Here is a 20057-nt window from a genome sequence, read left to right on the forward strand (position 1 = left end):
TGGATCTGTATCTGTCAGAAGCAGACAGGACTAAGCCTATGTCTACAGTATTGATTTTACAGCAGCACAGCTGTACTGATGCAACTGCGTCGCTCTAAGGTCACTCCTGTAGCCGCTCTACGTGAACAGGAGAGAGCTCTCCTGTCAACATAATCAAACCACCTAAATGAGTGGCGGTAGGTGTGTCGGTGAGAGAAGCTCTCCCACCGACATAGTGTTGTGCACACGACTGCTTTTGCTGGTGAAACTTACGACGTTTGGGGGGTGATTTTTTCACACCCCTGAGTGATATAAGATTTGCCGACATAAGAATTAGTGTAGACATGGCCTAGAAAGCTAAAAGAAGCATCAGAGAAGCGCTCGTAGCATAGCCCTGAGAGGGAGCAGACACAGATCTTAGGACACAGGACTGGCTGGAAAAGAAAGCTTGGATTTCTGAAACCACCTTCTGCGTGATCTGTAGTTCTGGTAAATAAACAAACAGGACTGCACCAAAGAAATTCCTGACTCCATAATCAATTTCTCCTCCTAAAGAAAAGAGCCTGGCAAGATCCTCAGCATTGGCTATCCGCTTGGGCCAAGGGGCAACATTATTATTGCAAGTCGCAGTAGAGTTGCCTTTGGCTACTGGTTTAAAATATTAAACTTGCCATTAGGTTACTATAAAATATCCTTCAGTAACTTCCTCTTGGTCTAATTGAGGGCTTGTCTACACTACTCGCCGGATCAACAGGCAGTCATCGATCCAGCGGGGGGGGGTTTGATTGACGTGATAAATTGACCGCTGAGTATTCTTCCGTCAACTCCGGTACTCCACCAGAACGAGGAGCACAAATGGTGTCGACAGGAGAGCGTCAGCTGTCGACTTACTGCAGTAAAGACACCGCGGTAAGTAGGTCTAAGTACGTCGACTTCAGCTACGCTATTCACGTAGCTGAAGTTGCGTATCTTAGATCAACCCCGTGCAGTAGTGTAGACAAGCTCTGAGGCTTGGCATACACTACAGAGTTAGGTTGACGTAGGGCAGCTTATGTTGCCCTAATTATATCAGTGTATACACTATCACCTTGTTCCTGCTGATGTAAGTGCCCTGAAACTAACATAGTAACTCTACCTCCAGGAGAGGTGTAGGGCTTACATTGGTGTAGTTAGGGCGACGCACTGTGTTCGCAGATACTGCATTACTTACATTGGCTGTTGGCTGTCATTCTTGTCAATTTCATGGCTCCAGCCATGGGGCGGGTGACGGCTCCAGCTAGAGCCTGGTTCCGAGCCAAGCTGCACCTGCCTGGCGCCCTGCTGCCAGCCGAACTGTTGCCCAGAGGCATGCTGCTACCCGCTGGGCTGTGCCTATCTGACTCCTGCTGGGAACCCGGCAGCAGCCCAGAGGCTCCTGGCTGTCCAGAGGCTCCCGGCTCCCTGCTGGGAGCCTGGCTGCAGGGGGGAGCTGAGAGCCCGGGGGGCAGCCGGACTCCCAGTGGGGAGCTGCATGTAGAGCTGAGAGCTGGGGCTCTCAGCCACCCAGCCTCCCCACTGCCCCTCTTAAGTCAGTTCTAGGTGCTCCTGGTGGGGACGTGCACCATTGACGGAAGGAGGGCAATGTGGACATGAACCGCTGCAGTAATTACTGCAGTGGTTGTAACCACAGGCACTGACTTCGTGGGTGCTTAGCACCCACCAGCAGCCAAGCCAAGCTGCCCCCCACCCGCCGGTGACCCCCATGGCGTGCAGGAGGCGCTGGGAGGGAGTGGGAGAACCAGGGATGGGGCGTACTCGGGGGGAGAGGTTGGGAAGAGGCAGGGTGGGGGTGAGGCCTTGGGGGAAGGGGTGGAGCAGGGGTGGGGCCTGGGACGGAGCAGGGGTGGGGCCTGGGACGGAGCAGGGGCTTTGAGGAAGAGGTGGAGTGGGGGTGGACCTGGGGCAGCGGTGGGATCGAGCAACCCCTGGGTAGAGAAGAAGTCAGTGCTTATGGTTGTAAGGTCGACTTACATTTCTAGTGTAGACATGTGCTAAGAGTAAGGGGCTTTAGTCCCTTTTAATATTTATGGGCCTGATCTTGTATTTCCTGTAAACCTAAAATTTCCACTGATTCTCTAGGAGTTCAGCTCATAAGGAATGCAGGATCGGGTTCTGTATGTGTAGGGAAAAGGATACTTCCAAATACAGTGGTAGTGATTTCTGCCAGTGAAAAAAGTGTAGGATATATAGGGTTGCCAACTCTGACTGAAGCTGTTCCAGATTCCCCCTGCCCCCTCCCCAATATGGTGTAATGTCATTTTCTTAAAATATCCTATTAAAATCTCCTGGATTGCTTTCAGTAGTGACCAGGCGAGGGATACCGATTCCAGGAGACTCCAGGCCAATCCTGGGGGGTTGGCAAACCCATGGGTGGCGAGTTTTATGGGCCCGTGGTGCCCAGACACCAGGAATATTCCTGTCCCAGGGGCCCGGCTCCAGCAAAGTTTCCCACCTCCCGCCCCGCGCTTCCCCCGACCCCACCTGCCGCCCCTGGGCAATTTAAAACATCCCGGGGGCTCCTGCCGCCACCCAGCAGTGCAGCGGGGCTGAGCGGCTTCCTGTGCGCTCGTTCCACCTGGCTGCCGGCAGGTTCTTGCAACCCGCGTGAGGGGGTTGTGCCGCTGCGTGCTGCCCCCACCCCCAAGGCCAATGGGAAGCTGCGGGGGCGGTAACTGGAGACAGCAGCGTGAGGAGACTCCCCGGCCTGCCCCGCCTAGGAGTCGCTGCCAGAGGGGGTGCCCCAGGTGAGCATCAAACCCCCCCCCCCCATCCACTTCCAGAGCCGGCACCCCTCAGCCCCTCCTGCACCCCCCCACCCCTCCCCTGCACCTACTTTTGTCTCCAAACTCCCTCCCTGCACCCCTGCCCAGAGCCTGCACCCAGCACCCAAACTTGTTCCCAGAGCCTGCACTCCAGACCCCCTCCCCCACCCAAACTCCCTCCCAGAGCACGACCTATCACTCCTGCACCCAAATTCCCTTCCAGAGCCTGCACTCTGCACCCCTCCTGCAGCCCAATCCCCTAGCCCAGAGCCTGCACCCCAGACCCCGTCCCACACCAAACTCTCTCCCAGAGCCTGACCCCTCACACCCCCTGCACCCAAACTCTCACCCCTTCTGCACCCAAACTCCCTCCCAGAGCCTGCATCCCCACCCCCTCAGGCACCCCAATTGCCTGAACCCCAGACCCCATCGCCCACCAAAACTCCCTCCCAGAGCCTTAGGCAGGTGTGTGTGGGGAGTTTGGGGGGGGCGGTTTCTGGCTGTTCTGGGCACCACCAAAATTTCTACAAACCTGCCCACCCTGGGCAACCCTAAGGATATAAAAGCCATGGAACTGTTTTGATTACTGCAGACACTTCACTTCACACTTGTCCATGATGCCCCTGATTTTAGCCATAAGGCACTGCTCCTCCACAATCCACTTTCACTGTAATGCCTTCCAGAAACTAAACTGCTAGTAAGAGCACAGGAGGAGGACTGCCGGGGTCAGAATAACCTTAAAGTGTGATTGATTCTTTCCCATGCTACTCACATGTTTAAGTGCTTTGGGGCAGAGGCTGTGTCTTCATATGTTTAGCAAGCACCTAGCAGAGGTGTTTGGTTTTGCGGCAAACACCTGGCATGCTGGAAGCCAGTTTTATTGGAATTGAGCAACATACGGTGTTTAATCTCACTCTGATAACGTCTTACATTTGTATGACTTTGTGCCCCTTTTATACCACTAGTACTGTTCTCCTCACTATGGCAACAGTCTAGCTCATAATGCTGTACATAATGGAGAAAAATTGAGCAGTCTTGTTTTCACAGCTTCAAATAAACCTACAGTAACCAATTATTTTTCTCACATTTACTTTTAAACTGTCATGGCCCACAAAAAGGAGCAAAGATCTTTATCTAGCTCTGTGTAAACGCTCCCTACCAAGTAAATAATTTCTTAATTGAGATAAAGAAATCAGATGTGATGAAAATTGATCAGTAGTTTCGTATAAGGTGGTTCCTTATTCCTGTATGACTCAGTCTTTTTTGTTCTCTAATACAAAGAAAGTCTGATGTTTAGCAGGGAAAAATAAAAGCAAGTTAATAATAGGTCTTAATTTGACAGTGTTAATAGTTTTGTGTTTTAATGATCAGGTCTTCACTATGGTAAACATGAATTATTTATCTGTAACAGTATTTTCCTGTCATGTAGAAGCATTGTGCAGCTTTTCCATTAAGTGTATGTACAAATGGTCTTGGTAATACAAAGTTAAAGGCTGGCGTCCCCCCCCCCCCCCGACTCACTGATTCAGGTGTTTAAAATATTCTGCTCATGAATATAATGCCACTAACAGCTTTTGTTTCAATTATCGTGACGGAGCAGAAAGGATTTTAATGTCTGAAGAGGGAGAGAAATGAATCAGCAAGTTATCCTGGAGATGGAAGACAGACACCATACAGCAAGAGCAAACATCAGAGCAGGGAGGCCAATGCTGGAGCAAGCGTTATCCAGCAAGTTCTTCGCCTTATGTTCTGATTTGCCTCCCCCAGTCTACCAGCAGCAGCCAGGTGAAGAAGGAATTTCAAGTGCTTACATGCCACCAAATACCTATCTGGAAGGACAATCTCTTAGAATACAAGAGTGCTGTGGAACTGCCCATCCAATTCTTGGACAAGTCTATCTGCAAAGGTAGGAGGGTGAATATCCAACCTGGACTTTGTGCTGTGGGTAGCCGATCTCTCTCTTGTAAGGGAGAGCAGGGAAGGAACTGATCAGGAATGGCAGAAGGTCCCTAAAAGTGTGTGTGGGGCACTGGCGCTTGAACTGTGGGCCTATCCCTGTGCCGCCTCTGCCCCCACACCAACCCTTCCCCCTGAGGCCCCAGCCCCTGCTCGCTCCTCTCTGCCTGTAAAAAGTGGGAGGACCATGGCCCCTTGACCTCCCTCCTGTTCTTCCTTGGAACTGATCCAAAGGACACTTAGCTTGTAAAACTTTTTTTCTTTTTTTAAATGGAGACCTCCCTCCTGGGGAAACCAGTGATGTCTCCTACACAGCTACCCTGTATTGGAATCTCACAAGTATCCAATAAACAGTGTGTGGTGCAGCATATTTACGTGTGCATAATAACTTAAAGATATTCATGGGAGTTCCCCTGTCTTTCTACATACGAATGGCCATACTGGGTCACACCAATGGTTATCTAGTCCAGTATCCTATCTTCTGATAGTGGCCAATGCCAGGTGATTCAGAGGAAATGAACAGAACAGGTAATCATCAAGTTATCCATCCCCTGTTGCCCGTTCCCAGCTTCTGGCAAAGGGAGGCTAGGAACACTTCAGAGCATGGTTTTGCATCCCTGCCCATCCTGGCTAATAGCCATTGATGGACCTATTCTCCATGAACTTACCTAGTTCATTTTTGAACCATGTTAGTTTCTTGGCCTTCACAACATCCTCTGGCAAAGAGTTCACCAGGTTGACTGTGTGTTGTGTGAAGAAATACTTTCTTTTGTTTTTTTTAAACCTGCTGCTTATTAATTTCATTTGGTATCCCCTAGTTCTTGTGTTATGAGAATTAAAAAAACACTTCCTTATTTACTTGCTCCATACCACTCATGATTTTATAGACCTCTATCATATCCCTCCTTAGTTGTCTCTTTTCCAGGCTGAAAATTCCCAGTCTTATTAATCTCTTCTTATATGGGAGCTGTTCATTTTTGTTGCCCTTTTCTGTACCTTTTTCAATTCCAGTATATCTTTTTTGAGATGGGGCGACCAGATCTGCACACAATATTCAAGATATGGGTATTCCATGGATTTATAGAGGCAATATGATATTTTCTTTGTTGTTCTCTCTTTCCTAATGATTCCCAACATCGTTAGCTTTTTGCTGCAGCACATTGAGTGGATGTTTTTCAGAGACTTATCCATGATGACTTCAACATCTTTCTTGAGTGGTAACGCTAATTTAATCCCCACTATACATATAAAATGATGGGGTCTGTGTTTTCCAGTGTGCATTACTTTGTATTTATCAACATTGGGCAACAAAATAGCAGATGAAATTAGTCACCCAGTGTCATAAATATAAAGGGAAGGGTAAACCCCTTTAAAATCCCTCCTGGCCAGAGGAAAAATCCTCTCACCTGTAAAGGGTTAAGAAGCTAAAGGTAACCTTGCTGGCACCTGACCAAAATGACCAATGAGGAGACAAGATACTTTCAAAAGCTGGGAGGAGGGAGAGAAACAAAGGGTCTGGGGCTGTCTGTATGCTGCTTTTGCCGGGGATAGACCAGGAATGGAGTCTTAGCACTTTAGTAAGTAATCTAGCTAGGTATGTGTTAGATTATGATTTCTTTAAATGGCTGAGAAAAGAACTGTGCTGAATAGAATGACTATTCCTGTCTGTGTGTCTTTTTTGTAACTTAAGGTTTTGCCTAGAGGGATTCTCTGTGTTTTGAATCTAATTACCCTGTAAGGTATCTACCATCCTGATTTTACAGAGGGGATTTCTTTACTTCTATTAAAAGCCTTGTAAGGAAACTGAATGCTTTTTCATTGTTCTCAGATCCAAGGGTTTGGGTCTGTGGTCACCTATGCAAATTGGTGAGGATTTTTACCAAACCTTTCCCAGGAAGTGGGGTGCAAGGGTTGGGAGGATTTTGGGGGGGAAAGGCGTGTCCAAACTACGTTTCCCAGTAAACCCAGTTAGAGTTTGGTGGTGGCAGTGGAGATCCAGGGACAAGGGATAAAATTAATTTGTACCTTGGGGAAGTTTTAACCTAAGCTGCTGAAGGTAAGCTTAGGAGGTTTTCATGCAGGTCCCCACATCTGTACCCTAGAGTTCAGAGTGGGGGAGGAACCTTGACACCCAGTTTGGTGAGATCCCTTCACAGTCTTTGTAACTCTTGGCTTTGGACTTAACTATCTTGAGTGGTTTTGTATCATCGGCAAATGACTAAAGCCTTATTTTTCAGAGTACTTAGCTCACTTTAAGATAGATTCTCTTTGTCTTATTTAAAACCATGTACAGTCACCCCTTTTGGTCAGAGGCCCTCTTTGTTTTTGTGTGTGTTTGTTTTTCTTAAAAAACAAAACAAAACACTTTCCTTTATTTTTTTGAACCAGACAGCCTCCATACTTCATTTCTTCTGGTCTTATCACTCATTTTCAAGGCCTTCCTTCTGCTTGCTAGTCAGGGCCTTTCTTTACAACACATATATTTCCTTAACCAAACTTAAGGTAACAAATTCTTTAATTTATGTTTTATTTTACATAAGACTATAGGTGGTCATTGTTTATGTGGACCAGCACTAGAGGGGAATGAAACACATTTTGTCAGTGGGTTTCACAGATATTTGCTGACAGCAGAAGAGTAGTCAGAAATCTTGGGTTCTGTCCCAGGCTCTAGGAAGAGTGGTCTGTAGTGGGCACAGACATTTGTGCCCTTTTCTTCCAGCCTGTCCCAGTCCTGTCTCTTCCCCATACCTGGCTCTTTGTCCCAATACAATTTTCCTTGCCTATCCCCCCCCTCATCTTGATTCCGCAGGCTGCTTCTCCCATTTCTTGTTCCTCCCCACCCAGCTCCTCATCTGCTTTGGCTCTTCTCTTCCCAACCCCCTCAGGCTCCTCATCCCAGTGTCTTTGCCCCAAAAGTCTGTACCTCCAAGACTGCAGTTCCTTGTCAGATGTCTCTCCTCCCTCTCCGCTCCACCCCACTGATTCCTAGTTCAAATCTCCTTGCCCAGTATGGGTGTTTCTCTTTTCCCCCCTCCACCTCATCCAGTCTCACCAGAGTACTTATCTCTACTCCTTTCTCTATCCTCCACTTCCCAGGTCAGGCTTTTATCCTCTCTGCATTCTAATCAGATGGATTCCTCCTTTGTGCTGCCAGGGTGCCAGCAGGGAGGTCATTGAGAGCACAGGTGAGACACTCCCTGGTCCCAGCTCAGAACTGCAGTGTTACAGAAAGGTCTGGCTTAGCCCTGGACTGAAGGACCCACCCCGGGTCATGGCCCAGCCACTCTTTGGCTGAGTCAAACCTGAGTAGTGCTGCAACCCTCCATGCCAAGTTGCAACGCCACTCACTCAGATGTGGAGGGGGTGCATATAAGGGCTAACGGGCCAGCAGGGGTCAGGCTGTTGGGGGTGGTGCCTGAAAGGGAGGAGGATCAGGTGAGATTGGGGGGCAAATCTCTGTAACCCTTTGCCTGTGGGGCTGGCGTGTATGCTGTCTGGTCAGCACTAGGAGTTGAAAGGCTGGAGCAAGCTCAGTGAGGACAGAATCTGTTAAATTTGTGCAAGTCTCTGTTGAGCACATGCAACTTGAAATTTTTCAAAGGCTTATAACTTGGCTAAGCTTGAGTAAATTTTCACAGGTACAGCAAAAGCACAATCCTGGGCTCAGGAGCTTGTCACATTTCAAGTCCCAGGGGTATAGAACTTCTCAAAGAAAAGGTGACCAGAACTTAACAGGGGCAAAATGTATTTTCCCCTGATCTTGTTCTTGGAAACAGCTGAACTGTTGTGGCTGAAATTAAAACAAAAAAACTATCACAATGAGGCTGAGGCAGAGAACTGGCCATGGAATATTTCTGTCCAAATTGTTAAAATTTTACTAAAGTTATAAATCACCGAAACCAGGGTCTTATAATGAGACGTGTTGGGCAACCTTAATAATAAGCAGAGCTAGCACCTTTATTGTTAGACCATTCTTGAAGGGTTCATGCTTGGAGAAAGTATTAGTCATTGACCAGACTTTCAATTGATTGTACCAGCTTAACTGCATTTCACTGAGATTCTGCTGTGCGCTTGGGTTTCAACCTCTGATGCTGACTCAGTGATATGGTCTGTAGGTGCAATTCCATTTGTGGCTTCGGGACTATTCATCTTTTGCTTTTCAGACAAAAGTATCCAGCCACTAATGAGCTATGACTCAAATGCTAAATTACATTTTCGATGTGAGACTTTATATTTTAGTAGAAGCAGCTGCAGTAACTACAAGCAAATGCTGACTCCCAGCAGCAACCAGCATGTACTGTAATTGACAGGTAGTAAAACATTTTGTAAGGGAACTCTTCCAAGCTGCAAACTTCGAGATTAAAGTGCCAAAGCAATTTAGTAATTTACCATCACTGCTGTAATACCATTATGCTTCAGACTAACCATGCTTCAAATGTGGCAATACTAGCCCCTTCAGTCCATTGTAGTGCCCTTTTGGGATACTTCCACCTATGAATGAGGACAGGATTCTTGGTGAGTTTCAACTCATGGAATTTCCTATGAGTTCTTCCCTTGGGATATGGGTTCTCCCATATGTAAATAGTAGGGGTGTACCTCCTCAGATCTTTGGGAACATTGCAGGCACAGGACCTTTTCAGCTACTCCATACTTCTGCCCTGTCTCCTCCTCATGATAGTACTACCAGGGGCTGCTTTTCCACAGGTTGAACTTGGAATCTTCCTCAGGCACTTTCAGATGTGGAGGGAAGCAAATATGACATTAATGAGATTGTTTCAGCATTACATTTAGGTAGGGAATTCCTGTCTTAGAGTTGCTATTCCTAGTTTTGCCCCTCTTCTGCTCTGTACTCCTGGCAAGACTTGTGAAGGAGGTGGCACTTATCTGTGTCCTAAAGGCTAGCTCTGACTTCTTGTCCCCTTTATCCCACATGGGGGCAGCAGGTGAGAGGGTGCTGATTTGATGTGGTAGCTAAGAAAATTGAGTTTGTCACATTTTTATCATTAGTGGGACTTTACCATGGCACCTGGAATCCTCATGATTATGCTCCTGATGCTGTTGGCCTTCAGGATTTTGTGCCATCATATGATCATTTGTGAGTATGCTTCACTTGTTACTTCTCATGAAAGCTTACAGCATCTTGAATGTCTCTTGGCTTCCACATTGGCTTAAAAATTATCCACGATCTTATTCTAGTTTACCTCAGAAAAGCTCATTACTGCTACCTTCTATCTGCCTCCAACAATCTTGCCAGTGGCTGGTGGGAGAATTTTCTCTGCAGTTCTTGCCCTCTGGAAAAAAGACTTTTTGTATCTTTATTCCTTTATCTCTCTCTTCAGACTTCATCTCTAAACACCTCTCTTCCCCCCCCCCCCCCCCCATTGACATTACAACACAATGCAGGGCTAAACTCATCCTGGAGAAAATCATTGACTTCACTGGAGTTCCACCAAGGATGAAACTGGACCACTATGTTTGTACAAGGAAACTTAAATGTATCTTTTTATAAAGTCTGCAATAGAATGGTCAATTATGGGACAGCTTTTCTGTACCTGACCAATTACCATTGGGTTTCCCTTACTTGATTTTGGCATTGGCACTGACTTAATCTCACCCAGTTATGGTAAACATTTGCTATCATTTCTTTCCAATGAAACACTGATCTTTGGTGCAGAAAATTGTTGTTTTTTAATTGTTTCTTAATCTACAGAAACTTTGCCCCTCAGGGGTTGTTTTGCACACTGACTCCTAGAATACAATCCCCAAAGGCTTTAGGGATGATCAACAGCACGCTGGATCTTTGTCCTTATGCCATCTGCATTGTCACAAGGAACAGGAATGTATACCATGCAAGGATCCATGCTCCTGAACTGTCTCCTCTTTGCTTCTTCCTCCCTCAGCACAACAAAACTGTGCTGACATTCTGCAGCACAAGACCTAAGGTAATGGAGAATGGGACTGAACTTGCTCTTGTCCTGAGTGTATCCTCCAGAGCAGGAGGGTTAGTCCTGCTGCCCCAGCCTAATTTCAGCATGGCTTCTGCCTGGCTACAGTTACCTGAGCAGCTGTGATCTATATAATGTAGACAGAAATTGAGTTAGAATTAAAAGTTCTTGCTGGTGCTCAATTTATCATGTCAGTTGCATACCTTTTGACACACAGCATAACAAGAGACACCTCCTGTAATGCGTGCTGTTTTAATATAAGACATCAAAAAAGTTGCATTATTTAAAGAGTTTTCCTCTGGCCATCTCCATCTACCTATGTCACTATATGTGAAAGAAAGCATAGAATCAAATGAAGTAAAAATCTTAAATGAACCAAACTGTACCACAGAATCCCTATGGATAGTAATTCCATGCTTGAATAATAAGACACAGATAAGTTTATGAAGGATAGGTCCATCAATGGCTATTAGCCAGGATGGGCAGGGATGGTGTCCCTAGCTTCTGTTTGACAGAAGCTGGGAATGGGCAACAGGGGATGGATCACTTGATGATGACCTGTTCTGTTTGTTCCTTCTGGGGCACCTGACATTGGCCACTGTCAGAAGACAGGATACTGGGCTAGATGGACCTTTGGTCTGACCCATTATGGCCATTCTTATGTAAGACTATAGCAATATGGATATACTACCAACCACCTGATTAGGATGGTGATAGTGACTGTGCACTGCTCAGGGAGATTAAAGAGGCTATAAAATCAACTCAATAAGGAGGGATTTCAGCTATCCCCCAACTGACTGGATACATGTCACCTCAGGAGGAGAGGCAGAGACAAAGTTTGACACCCTAAACGACTCCTTCTTGGAGCAGCTAGGGGAGAGGCAATTCTTGATTTAGTCCTAAGGATCTGGTCCAAGAGGTGAATACAGTTGAACCACTTGATAATAGTGACCATAACTTAATAAAACAACAGCAACCCACCACAGTAGCATTTAATTTCAGAAAAGGGAACTACACAAAAATGAGAGTTAATGAAACAAATTAGAAGATACAGTGCCAAAAGTAAAATCCCTGCAAGCTGTATGGAAACTTTTTAAAGACACCATAATAGAGGCTCAACTTAAATGTACACTCCAAATTAAAAAACACAATAAGAGGACCATGTCACCATGGCTAAACAACAAATTAAAAGAAGCAGTGAGCAGCAAAAATGCATCCTTGAAAAAGTGGAAGTTAAAGCCTATTGAGGAAAATAGAAAGGAGCATAAACTCTGGCAAATGAAGTGTAAACATGTAATTAGGAAGGAAAAAACCCCTTGAAGAACAGCTAGCCAAAAACTCAAAGTAATAGCAAAATCTTTTTTGAGACCACCGCAAGCAGGAAGCCTGCTAAACAACCTGTGGGGCCACTTGATGATCGAGATGCTACAGGAGCATTCAAGGGAGATAAGCCCATTACGGAGAAACTAAATGAAGTCTTTGCAGTGGTCTTCATGGCTGAGGACATGAGAGATTTCCCAACCTGAGCTATTCTTTTTAGGTGACAAATCTGAGGAACTGTCCTAGATTGAGGTGTCATTAGAGGAGGTGTTAGAACAGATTAAACAAACAGTTAATAAGTCACCAGGACCAGATGGTATTCACCCAAGAGTTCTGAAGGAAATCAAATGTGAAATTGCAGAACTATTAACTATGCTTTGTTACCTATTATTTAAATCGGCTTCTGTAGCAGAGGACTGGAGGATAGCTAATGTGAGACAAATTTTTAAAAAAGGCTCGGGAGGCAATCCCAGCACTTACAGCCCTAACTTTAGTACTGGGAAATTGGCTGAAACTATAGTAAAGAACAGAATCATCAGATGCATAGATGAACATAATTCATTGGGGAAGAGTCAACATGGGTTTTTTATAAAGGGAAATCATGCCTCACCAATCTACTAGAATTCTTTGAGAGGGTCACAAGCATGTGGACAAGGAGGATCCAGTGGATATAGTGTACTTAAGATTTTGAGAAAGCTTTTGACAAGGTCCTTCTCCAAAGGTTCTTAAGCAAAGTAAGTTGTCATGGGATAAGAGGGAAGGTCCTCTCAGGAATCAATAACAGGTTACAAGATACAAAACAAAGAGTAGGAATAAATGGTCAGTTTTCAGAATGGACAGAGGTAAATAGTGGTGTCTCCCAGATGTCTGTACTGGGACCAGTGCTATTCAACATATTCCTAAATGATCTGGGAAAAGGGGTAAACAGTGAGGTGGCCAAATTTGCAGATGATACAAAACTACTCAATATAGTTAAGTCTAAAGCGGACTGTGAAGAATTACAAAGGGATCTCACAAAACCGGGTAACAAAATGGCAGATGAAATTCAATGTTGATAAATGCAAAGTAATGCACATTGGAAAACAATCCCAACAATACATATAAAATGTGGGGGTCTAAACTAGCTGCTACCACTCAAGAAAGAGATCTTGGAGTCATTTGTGTACAGTTCTCTGAAAACATCCACGCAATGTGCAGCTACAGTCAAAAAAGCTAACAATGTTGGGAATCATTAGGAAAGAGAGAGAGAATAAGACAGAAAATATATTGCCTCTATAAATCCATGGTACACCCACATCTTGAATACTGCATGCAGATCTGGTCACCCCATATCAAAAAGATATATTGGAATTGGAAAAGGTACAGAGAGGCAACAAAAATGATTAGAGGTATGGAACAGCTTCCATATCAGGAGAGATGTACATGACTGCTTGGGGCACGTCTCTTTATATAAATATCTACACCTATTAAGAGGCTTTTGGTGTTGGCCAAGTAGAATTAGTTTAAAAAGCTCCACCTGGGGAGTAGAAACAAACAGCCAAAGTAAACACAAATTGCAGACTAATCAGCAACAGAAATTTGTAAAAACTGGTCTTTTCAAACTGTTTGTTTTTATTGATCAGACAATTCACACACATGGGCTAGAGCCACAAAAAAGTGTTCCATGAGTCACTTGATCAGCTCTATGGAAAAGTACCTGGGCCCATAAACTCAAATCTTGCAAATCATTACTTAGTTTCTGGGTCAGGTGAATTATTCTTATTTTTTTTTAACATTACACCTGTAAAACTGAAATCTGTTATCTTGCGGTATCTTGTGACAGATTCAAAACTCATGCTGGGAGGAAAGCACCATTACTGTCTGAATCCAGTTCATTGGGCTTTCATATGCAAAATCCTTTTCAGCATGAAATGAGAAAAGGAACAGTGTGAGGCAAAATATCTTAGAATAAGGCTAAGGAAAATCACTTACAAAAATTCAAGCTGTGGTGTAATATAAAAAACTCAGTAGAAATGCAGTCAAAAAAAAAAAAAGGTAAATCTTAACTTTTACAGCTGGAACTAAATGCATTTACAATGGCATAATCCTACCAACAATTAGCTTTAACATGAATGTAAAGGGTGAGATGTAGCCTCAATTCTATATGAAGAATCTAAGAAAGGAGGTTTGCAGCTGTTTAAAAAATAAAGAGGCAGGACAACTTCCTCCTTTAATACATGTACAGTATTTGTGAACAAATTTTAACACTACCTGTAAAAACAATTTCAAAATATTATCTGAAACAAACTTCTTACATTGTCTTGTTATATAGACATACATTGCTACTTTCATAGACAATTGTTTAATAGAATACATAGGTACAGCATTTGAAGTAGCTTAAATTTGAGCTGAAGTATACCATATCTTATCCACTTTTATGCCTTAAAGCATTTCCTCTGTCATCACAGTCTGCTAGAAATATGGCATGTGCAGCAAGTAAAGCAGATCCTGCCCCCTTCTTTCAATATAACCCGTCCACTATTCTGAAGCTGAAGGTGTCAGGGGCAGTGAAATGTCTCTCAGGGATGCATCTCCACTAGTCTCTTAGGCCCAGATCCTTCATGACTGGAATGGGAATTAGGCACCTAACTACCTTTGAAGATCTGGGCCTTTATCCTGAAAGTTTTCCACCACTGCCTGAGTGCAATGGTGGAATCCTAGTCTAGACAGGTTAATAGCTGGTGTTTTTACTACTGTTTAGCCCTGATAAGAGCTCTAGACAACATGGTAAAAAACACTGGCTACCTGCATCATGTGTACCCTAAGTCTTCCACCCTTACCACCACTTGAGGTCACAAGAGTAGGAAACCTAGTGTGGAGGAAGAGGCCATCATGAGAAGACTTAATTAAGCAGAACATTGAGCCTGGACCATAATGGGTTGCCAGCTCTGCATGCTTGTTATTTAAAAAGACCCTCAAGAAATATTTTTTCTTAATTTTAATAGCTATTATCAGTTTGTGATGCTAGGGAAGCTCAGATCTGTTTTCTCCAACTGGCCAAGGCCCAGTATTTTAAGAGCAAATTCTAGTATCCAGTTTAAGACTTCAAGTATGTTTATTATAGTACATTCAAAATAAAAGCTGATACCGCATACCAGTTGGAGGAAAATACTTGGTAATAACTGAATACGTATACTCCTATTTAACCTCTCACACAAAGGGTCTGGCTAGAAGTTTAATCTTCTGGAACCCTATTAGGGGTTGGAGGTGTTCCTTAGGTCGTGGAATTTGGGAGCTCAGGTACAAAAAAAAAGCAGGGTCACTGCGGATACAGCTTTTCTCTTATAGAGAGAGTACAATATCTACGCTTTATGCATCAGGACCTCAGAGTTACGAATTGACCAATCAACCATGCACTGCATTTGGAACTGGAAGTGTACAATCAGGCAGCAACAGAGACAAAAAAGCAAATACAGTACAGCATTGTGTTCAATGTAAGCTATTAAAAAAAGGAAAGCAGCATTTTTCTTCTGCACAGTAAAGTTGTATTAAGTCAATGTTCAGTTGTAAACTTTTGAAACAACCACCATAACGTTTTGTTCAGAGTTACAAACATTTTAGAGTTATGAACAACCTCCGTTCCAGAGGTGTTTGTAACTCTGAGGTTCTACTGTGTTCTGCCTTCATATGCCCCTATGTTCAGAGTTGTTCCCAGATTGTGATACCTTTACTCCATAAGTAGTTCCATGGACTTCAGTAGCACAAGTTGTGGTTTGCAACACTACTCAGTGTGATGAAAGATCTTGAGTAATCTGACCCCTAGTGACTAAACAAAAAATTAAGTACATTTTGGATGGTTTTTCCCTCTTAAATTTAACTTCTAATAAAATATGGTCACCTCAGTTAAATACATTATACTAAGAAAAGGAGTACTTGTGGCACCTTAGAGACTAACAAATTTATCTGAGCATAAGCTTTCGTGAGCTACAGCTCACTTCATCGGATGCGAAAGCTTATGCTCAAATAAATTGTTAGTCTCTAAGGTGCCACAAGTCCTCCTTTTCTTTTTGCAAATACAGATTAACACGGCTGCTACTCTGAAACCATACATTATACTGTCATCCTTTTTTTTTTTTTTAAAGCATCAAGAAATGCCTGATTGTATATGGTCTGCAACGCCCATCCACAGTGTAGGATGAAATATTCATAGTCTAAGAACCAAATTAATCAAATCTATCTTCGGAATTTGCTAAAATAAAGTCCAAGATGTAATGAGACAGAAGGGAAATAGTTTAAGTAATAAATGTTTAATCAAAGAATTTTACATATTAACAGCATTCTTTTGGCCAAACATCTACATCGTTGTAGTATCCTACTGTATATAAAGTGGGAATGTATCAAGTATAGACTATGAAAGTGCAAACAACAATTCAAGGTTAGAGTAATTTTTTTACATTATAAAATTAATAGGTTTACAAAATAGGCTTGCCAAACTTTATTTCTGAACTGTAAAGTGAATGACTGTGGTGATTTTTAAAATAAAGTACTAAGAAAATACAAATTTAATATGCTTATTTTCATGCTCGGAATAGAGTATCACAGAAACAGTGGATATACTGCACAACCTAAACAAAGTACAGAAAAACCAGAACCCACAAACTTCACTATCTTCACAGAGCACTCTTACATATCTTACTGTAGCTTTGCAAGACAAATCTCAATGTAATACACAATCTTTGTGAGAATCTTTGTATTCAGAAATTACAACTCAAGGACACTATGCGAGTCAAACATTTTTAAGTTTTGGATCAATTCATGATGACAGTCTTTAAAGAACTATTTTAGATTATAGTAGTTTATAGCATAGAACATTTTAAAATAGGTATTTTCCAAAGATGACAAAGGGTTCAACATCAATGTTTTTGAGAATGGGGCCCCTAGAGGTAAAGTTAGAAAATGTAATGGAATTATAGAGCATAACAACAGCCTCAAACCATTCTCTCTAAAGACATTGCTAAAGAGAAAAAGATTTTTGTGTGGCACCTGGAGATAAAATATTCATATATAACTCCTTACTAATATGAACCTTCTGAATACAAGGTTCCAGAAGTAGGATTTGAATGAAAAAGTTACCAAAACACTCACAGTAATCTCTCTATCTATCTTTGTTTGCCATCATACTTGCCTATACACGCTTGGCAGTGAAAAACTTTTATATCAACAAATCTCCTAACAGTCAAGCAAATCTTACAGTGGAGTGTTGTGTATTGATTTTCCTTATATTATGACAGGTTTTGACTATATGCAAGTAAAACAGCACTTTCAACAATTTACTCTAGTTGTAATTACATACTTTACCACTGTATCTCACTTACCACTAACTGTAATTTTGATGCTTTTAAGCAAATCTAAAACCAATATTTTCTTCACAGTACAACAACCAGAAAGGGTCTTTTTTGTTTAGTTTTTCTACTAAACAGTAATCACACAGCAAGTGAATATTGTGCAATTGAACAAATATCTAGCAGTGTTTGTTATTTATGCAAAAACACTGACTGAACGTTTAGTCATTGTTAACTGTAAAGGCAAGGCCATGGGTGGTTTTATGGAGGTCTTTTCAATTAACAGCATAGTTACTCCAGAACAGACACTGAATCTGAATTACTTATTTAACTGTGGCAACTGTCCATTTGGGTTACGGCAAAGGCACGGTAACATGTTGCACAGAATGCATTATTGAACTTTAATAATTGTGGGACAAGCAATAATATGAAAATTTCATATTTCTATATTTTATAAAATGTTACCATTAAAATTAATTGCACCATTAGTGCATAAAATGCATTGTAAAATTATGAAAAAGAACTATGATTGCACTTCCATTAAAGTGTCTCAAATACAGCATAGCTGTTGCTAATAAACTGTATTTTAATATTTAAAACAACTGTTTAACAGCAGCATGAGGTTTAATTAACTTAAGGTACAGCCTACATTTAATTAAATGCAGTCACCATGGCAATAAATGCCATTTAATTTAGAGAAGAAATGCTACCCAGTGGTTCACTGCTAAGAATCATGGGATTACTTTGATACAGGCACACTGTACACCTGTTGTATTGGGTTAAAGTTAGCTATTCACAGTTTGGCACATTTGGACTGTAAATAGACATGAAAAAAACCCTTTAATTTTAATATTAAAAGAATATCCATTTTCTTGTTCCTGGAGCAGCACTAAAGAGAAGCATAAAATACCTCAATTCACTCTGCTAGTAAAAAAATGAAAGATAAATAAGGAAAAAGTTATGGAAAAGCAAAAACAAAATGTAAATGAACTGCTAAATGTTATTATTTTGCTGAAAGACTGAGTTCTAAAAATGGAAAAAACTATTTGAGGCTAAATAACAAAAATAATCAGTGTAAGCCTTTAATCCATACTTTCAAATTAAGGATTACCAACGTAAGGCTAAACAGATGGTGCAATGTATTAGGAATGTGGAGTACAACTTACTTATTCCTCTTCCTTCAGAGCAAAAAAGGCAAACACTACCTAATTAAATGCAAAGGATATTCCTTGAAAGGTTCATATTATTAGTCTAAAGAACTTCAATTCAAGGGAACGCCTATGTATTCCATCATTATGTCAGTGGTTTACAACTGAGCTGTAAGTATGTGGATCAAAGTCCTCATAATGCTTACTCCACATACTGTACCATCTGTAACAGCCATCCATTTAAGATCAAAAACTAGTTTGTGTTCATACCAAATGTACATGCTCAATCCATTCATTTGAGGTCGGAGGAGTTTGACTTGAAACATCTTCTGAAGTATCCACACTGCTAATAGCTTCCCCAGTACAGTCACCACTTTGTGGCACTCTTTCCCCTGGAATGATGTTTTCTTCAGAAATACTCACTTCTGTTTGGGTTCCTCTGCCTTCATTTCTGAGGGCATCCTCAAAAAGTGCATGCTCTTCCTGAGGCTCCAGTCCTACCTCTATAAGATTTGGTTGTCCTCCTGACCCATCATCGATACTATGTTGCTGTGAATCCTCATCAGTTTCTGTACTTGCTGAAGGAATTAGTGCGATACTTTGAGGGTTCATGTCATGGAACCAGGCCATGATATTTCCAAGCAGATTTTCATTAATATTGGGGTCCTGGCTACTTGAATCAGCCTCACTAGATGCTGAGTATAATCCACTTCTTGTATCACTGAAAGGGTGTGAACTAAGGCGATCAGCTGAAAATGGATCATTGCCTGCCCCTAGTCTCATCAAACTATCACCAAGTTCTAACAACTCAGAGCTGCTCAAAGCCGCCCTAGGGTTATCTATATTTACAGGAACTGAGTCCAACCTTGTAGGCAAAGATGTACCTATTGCTCCTAATGATGCCTCATTATTAAGGAAGTCTCTAGTTTCTTCATCAATAGCCAGGCCAGATTCTTGCAATGATAACTGAATAGCAAGCAGGATGTTTGGGTCATCTTCATCCAAAGAACTAAGAGCCTATGGAGATATACAAGATCACTTTCAAAATTAAATAATTTTTGCTTTTGTCAAGTTTTGGATTCAAAATTAATGTATATTGTTGCATTTTGTTTAAAATGTCTGAAAAATGTATTCCAGTAAAGTTTTAAAATCAATTCTAAAAGTTGATTTATCCTTGATGATGATACATTTACGGTAGCTTAACAATACTTTGTAAATTCATATTTTCTTATGCTAGATTCCACCCCTCTCATCACCATAAATAGTCATGTAACAAATGTAGGATGCAGGAAAATATGATAAAGAAAAATATAGGAAGGAAAGCAAAGCAAATGGACAGGAGACTAGGGAAGATACCTGAAGAGAATCCTGGTTTTCAGAGCGACTGACAGGGGTATAGTCATGAAGTGAAGAGCTGTGCAGAATACTCATAGAAGCTGAACTCACCATGGAGGTACCGTGTCTTCTACTGCTACCACCCTCCTGAGTATCTGTTAAAATAATTTAAACAAAAACATTTAAGTATGAACACGAAACCTCTCTCCATTTTTAATCCCCATTTTTATTGGCAGAACCTCCTGCTTCTTA

At 42.3% G+C, this 20057-nt stretch overlaps 1 protein-coding gene and 1 long non-coding RNA gene across 4 annotated transcripts in view; one reads left to right on the forward strand and one right to left on the reverse strand.

The window, feature by feature from the left end:
- The window catches only part of LOC141983154 (uncharacterized), a 50184-nt gene that overhangs the window by 20099 nt on the left and 10028 nt on the right, over positions 1 to 20057 (forward strand). Inside the window, exon 2 of the long non-coding RNA XR_012638309.1 lies at positions 4381 to 4686. This is a non-coding gene — a long non-coding RNA (uncharacterized LOC141983154). The remainder of the gene's footprint in view (positions 1 to 4380; positions 4687 to 20057) is intronic.
- ANKIB1 (ankyrin repeat and IBR domain containing 1) overlaps positions 15232 to 20057 on the reverse strand; it is a 167111-nt gene continuing 162285 nt past the window's right edge. For 2 of the 3 annotated variants that reach the window (XM_074945934.1, XM_074945933.1), the window contains exons 19-20: positions 19827 to 19960; positions 15232 to 19487 (exon numbers count right to left, since the gene is read on the reverse strand). In XM_074945934.1, coding sequence (XP_074802035.1) covers positions 18735 to 19487; positions 19827 to 19960 — 887 coding nt within the window. In that variant the 3' untranslated portion in view covers positions 15232 to 18734. The remainder of the gene's footprint in view (positions 19488 to 19826; positions 19961 to 20057) is intronic. The other variant, XM_074945935.1, reaches the window with a different exon arrangement.

The sequence above is a fragment of the Natator depressus genome, chromosome 2 (genome assembly GCF_965152275.1).
Source record: "Natator depressus isolate rNatDep1 chromosome 2, rNatDep2.hap1, whole genome shotgun sequence".
NCBI lineage: Eukaryota > Metazoa > Chordata > Testudines > Cheloniidae > Natator > Natator depressus.